Source organism: Cimex lectularius, unplaced genomic scaffold (genome assembly GCF_000648675.2).
Source record: "Cimex lectularius strain Harlan isolate CLEC.00 unplaced genomic scaffold, Clec_2.1 scaffold13, whole genome shotgun sequence".
In the NCBI taxonomy this organism is placed as follows: domain Eukaryota; kingdom Metazoa; phylum Arthropoda; class Insecta; order Hemiptera; family Cimicidae; genus Cimex; species Cimex lectularius.
In genome coordinates, this window is record NW_019392649.1 from 3,439,960 (window position 1) to 3,444,953 (window position 4,994).

Genomic DNA, 4,994 nt, shown 5'->3' on the forward strand with positions numbered 1-4,994 from the left:
ACTTTTTTTTAGATTCGCCTTTCAGTATACTTCAAACTTTCATAAATTTATTTCATAAAATCTCCTGAAACTTAGAAAAACTTAATTTCGCCGTAAATTTAATTACACGAATGGAACGAGCATTAAAAACCCAATAACATATAGTTGTTTTTTCTTGTAACTATAAGCAAAAAAACTTCCAAATAATTTACATTATCAACGTGTAAGAGTTTCCAAATTTTTCGTCTAAAGTGTAAGAAAATTTTTCTTGGTTCTGTAAATACTGACACTTATGACACTTACAGAATAGGTGGATCAAATAATGAGCAGTACATTAATTTACTTAATTTTTCAAAGGTCGGTTAACACCAGAGATGGAATAGAAAAAGAACAAAAGAAAGGCAATTCAGATTATTAAAATGTCTCTAAAAAACCGTTATACCAAATAATGAAAGCAAAAACTACGGTTTTAGTTTATGTTCCTACACCACCAATTACATTGATATTATTTAGATACGATTAGAATGAAAGATTTCTACGATTCAAGACGCATCACTAAAACCGGGCCTTTCCGTAATTTTTGATGTTTCCAGATCATATATATTTCATGACGGAAAATTATTATTATGTCATAATTAGAAAAAAGGTATGCTGTTAACGAAACCTGTACAGTAGGAAAATTTTAAAATCTAATCTAATATCTCTTGAAGATAAAATAGCAAAAGAAATGATCACAAATAAGCGCATTGGGAAAGAAAGGGCAGGAGATTGAAACGGCTCATCCAAGGGTTATCTTAGTTCAGAAGATACTTTTTACGTGAACAGGAGGTTATCATTTAATTTTTATTGTGACAAGTGTCAACAAAGAACGATATAAAATAAAAACGTATCAAGCACATTACTCATAATACGTCGCATGACCTCATAAATAACTATACAGTAAAATAAATATGTGGTGTTTAGTGACCGTTAGTCAATGATTCAAAATCCAACGTATATAAACATAAACATCAATATCTCACTGGCACTGTCAACACGACAGACAGAAATGACTTACCTACAAGGAAAACAAACTCCTTGATTGAATCTAAAAATTTTTACCATTGTATAAATTCATTTTTTTTAATCTAAAATTTCTAGCAGTCTATAAACTCATTTCTTCCCATCCTACAAGTATTTGAAAATTTAAACACTGTTTATAAATCCCAGGCCCTGAAGATGATCTCAATAAAGATTGAACCGTCGGCACGAGAGAGAAAATGTTTTTCTAAAACCTGTGTCAAACCACACCGCAACTCATGATCTCCGAATAATAAAATGATTATTTTTCTTAATATTCGGTTTGTGCTATATTGGTCAAATGAGAGATTATCTCTCAGCATGGTCAAGATCTCGACAAACATATTTTTGCAACAATAAAAAAGGTTCAGGTCATTGATTAAATATATAAAAAAGAATTTTTGGACGCACAATACTTTATTACAATTATCCTTATTATACTTATTTAATTATTGTTCGAGCATTGTCAGTCGCCAAACAAAATATTTTCGGGATTAAAAGTTAATTTGTCCGAGGCAAGATTCGAACAGAACTAATGCGAAAATGGTGGAAAAACAATAGACACAAAAAAAACAGACATGATCCTCCCGGGCAAGAGGTTAAACTGCGTCCAATACCCCACCTGTACCTGGTGGCCTTCCGTAACACTTCATCCCCTTACTAACCTCATTACCTAACTTTCCATTCCTATAATAACCCCTTCTCCAACACTAACCTCCTCCCTGTTCCTTCCCCCGGCGTCCCAGGCTTTAAGGAGGGGGAGGTGTGCCTGTTCACCTTTAGTGGCAGCCCCACTAATCGGCTAGGCGTAGCTTCCCCTTGGCCTAAAACAAACAAGCTCCACAAACTACGAAAAAAACGCCGTAAATCTGGAAGGCGAAATGCCGGTGACGTCGGGGGCACAGGCCACCCTCGGCGTTATTCCCTCGGGCCCCGTTGGAGTTGGTGGTGAGAGCAGCGCCACCCAACGTATGGATACTGCTAGGAACGGAAAAGGTAACACCGAATTAGTGAGGACACAGCAGCCATTTGAGCCGGAGTCCAAAAAAGGAAAAGAATTAGAAAAGAAAAGAGCGGAAGTGATAGTGAAGACCAGATGACAAAGAATTTCACAAGATACTGGATCATGGAAAAAAAAGAGGGGGATTTTATAGATGACTCGCACATCCAGATCTGCCGTGTAGTCAACCAACAAATGGGAAAAGTTAAAAATTTAAAGAAATTGTCATCTGGAATCCTGAGTATAAAGGTTACTGACTCTCTGCAGGCCAAAATGGTCATGTAGACTAAACACCTCGGCGCAACCCCTGCTAAAACCACCCCCCACAGAAAGCTGAATTCCTCCCAGGGCGTAATCTCAGCACGAGATTTACTAATATGCTCTGAGGAGGAAATCAAAGAAGAACTGTCAAGCCAGGGGGTGATTGAAGTAAAAAGAATAAAACGAAAAACGGACAGGGGTCTCATAAATACAGCATCTCTCATATTAACATTTGACAGACGAGAGATGCCAAGAGAAGTACGGGCTATATACCAAAGATTCTTGGTCCGTCCATTTGTACCGGCACCAATGAGATGCTTCAAATGCTTAAAGTTTGGCCACACAGCACTTCGATGTAGAAGCCAGAACACGATTTGCTCGTGTGGCGTACCGGTGCACGAAGGACGGCCATGTGTAGATCCGCCGAGGTGTGTAAATTGTGATGGGCCGCACCATGCAAGGTCCAGTGCGTGCCCAATACTAAAAGAGGAAAGAGAAATACAGAGGTTAAAGGCAGAAAAAGACATGAGTCATGTCGAAGCAAGAGCACTAGTCCGCAGCTCAGCGTTTTCACGGCCAAATATGAGCTATGCGAGGGCTGCCAGACAGTCGGCACCAAAAAAAGGTTCGACCATGGAGATGGCCGTCCAAACGGAGCCATCCCCACCAATATACACCTTCCGGGGTTCCACTGGTGCCCCTCCCCGACCTAAAGACGGGGTAAAACCAGTGGAGGGTGTTATGGCACCCTCAAACCTTCCCTCAAAATTGGAGGGAGGAACAAATAAACCTCCGCCAATGAGCGGAGGTAATAAAACGGAAGGTCCGACGGCCTCGCCGTCGACTATCCCTCCACCAATAATGACCCCTGGAGACATCTCGGGTCCCTCGTCTCTCTCCCTCGAGCGGATGCCTCCCGGAGTAAATCCGGAGGACGTCAAAAAGCTTGGGGAGTGGGAGTTGAGGGACGCCGGGACCGAGTCGACTACCTCGGTCGACTCGGAAGATTTCCAGGAGGTTAAAAAGAAAAACAAGAAAGGATGGCCCAAGGGAAAACCCCGCAAGCCACCTAAACAAGCAACAGCAGCAGAACAATCAATAGAGACATGACTCATGCCATAGACCAACCAGTTATAATAATTTGTACTTTTAACAATAATGATGAACGAAAACATTTTGCAATGGAACGTGAGAGGGTTAAAAAATAATGAAGAAGGATTACAACGAATAATTAGATATAAACAACCAATGGTAATAGCGCTACAGGAAACCCATCTTCTACCCGGGAAGAAATATCACCTCCGGGGTTTTTCCTGCGTAAGCAGGGAAATCCATCCCGAACCCGGTGGAAGGGCGCATGGTGGAGTAGCGCTATACATAAACGAAAAATTCAAATACGACAAACTGACGTTACATACTGAAATACAAGCGATCGCAATAAAAATAAAAACTCCATTGGAGATGATCTTATGCAATATCTACCTCCCAGATAGAAGGTGGCACCATACAGAAATTAAAAGAATAATAGATCAACTACCTCGTCCCTGCCTGATACTAGGAGACTTCAACTCCGACAATACAATGTGGGGGTCGGAGACGACGGACTCCAGGGGCGATCGTATAGAAGATATTATAGATGAATACGGTATGGTGCTACTTAACAATGGAAACCCGACGTATATTAGTATTTATACTGGAAGATTCAGTGCGATCGACTTGAGTTTCGCCTGTCCGTCCATTGCCGCTAGCCTCTCATGGAACACTTTAAACGACGAATATAACAGCGATCACGTGCCAATTATCATTGAAACTACCATTCGTAACACGCTTTATACCCCCGCGATCAGATACAACCTTCGTAAGGACGACTGGAAAACTTTCACAAGTGCCCTGAATATTTCAGATATGAGTGGGGACGTGGAACGAGACGTCCACATCCTCACAGAAAATGTAAAACAGGCCGCCGAGCACTCAGTGCCCAAAACAGGAGGAACCCCCATTCGTCGAAAAGGGGTGCCGTGGTGGACTGAGGAGTGTAAGGCGGCAAACAAAGAAAAGAAAAGGGCGCTTAAAAAATTGAAAAGAAGTTTCACGTCGGCCAATTTAGAAGATTTTAAAATAAAAAGAGCAAAAGAGCGAAGATTATTGATCCAACAGAAAAAGAACGAAGGTTATTGATCCAACAGAAAAAGAGAAGCATGCAAGAATATATATCGGGGCTAAATAACGAAACGTCGCCGATGCAGATATGGAGAAAAATAAACACGATTGCGGAGAAGACAAACAAACCAATAATACCAGCACTAAAAGTGACTGATCGAACCATCACGGAGCCAAAGGAGGTGGCCGATGCGCTGGCTCATCACTACGAGGAAGTGTCGTGCGATCGGTCATACACCGAAAGGTTCCGTACAGAAAAGCGCAGAATGGAACAGCTTTTACTGGACTTTACTAGCGCAAACGAGGAAGAGTACAACCGACCAATAACGATGGCTGAACTAGAAGAAACCTTAGACGATCTAAAAGACAAAGCTCCTGGTATCGACGGCGTCCCTAACGCGATGCTTCGCCACTTCCCAGAGGTGGCTAGGCGTCGCCTCTTAGAGTTGTTTAATAGCATTTGGTGCGCCGGTACATATCCGGAGCAATGGAAAGAAGCCATCATAGTACCGATCGCCAAAGAAGGTAAAGACCC

General features: G+C 41.6%; 1 protein-coding gene across 1 annotated transcript; it reads left to right on the forward strand.

Moving 5' to 3' along the window:
* Positions 1-3,446: 3,446 nt before the first annotated feature.
* Positions 3,447-4,387, forward strand: LOC112128432 (the record flags this gene model as incomplete). Its single annotated transcript, XM_024230589.1, is given in 1 exon segment — positions 3,447-4,387. A coding segment is annotated over 1 exon segment (930 nt), but the record flags the coding sequence as incomplete, so codon positions are not given.
* Positions 4,388-4,994: the final 607 nt, after the last annotated feature.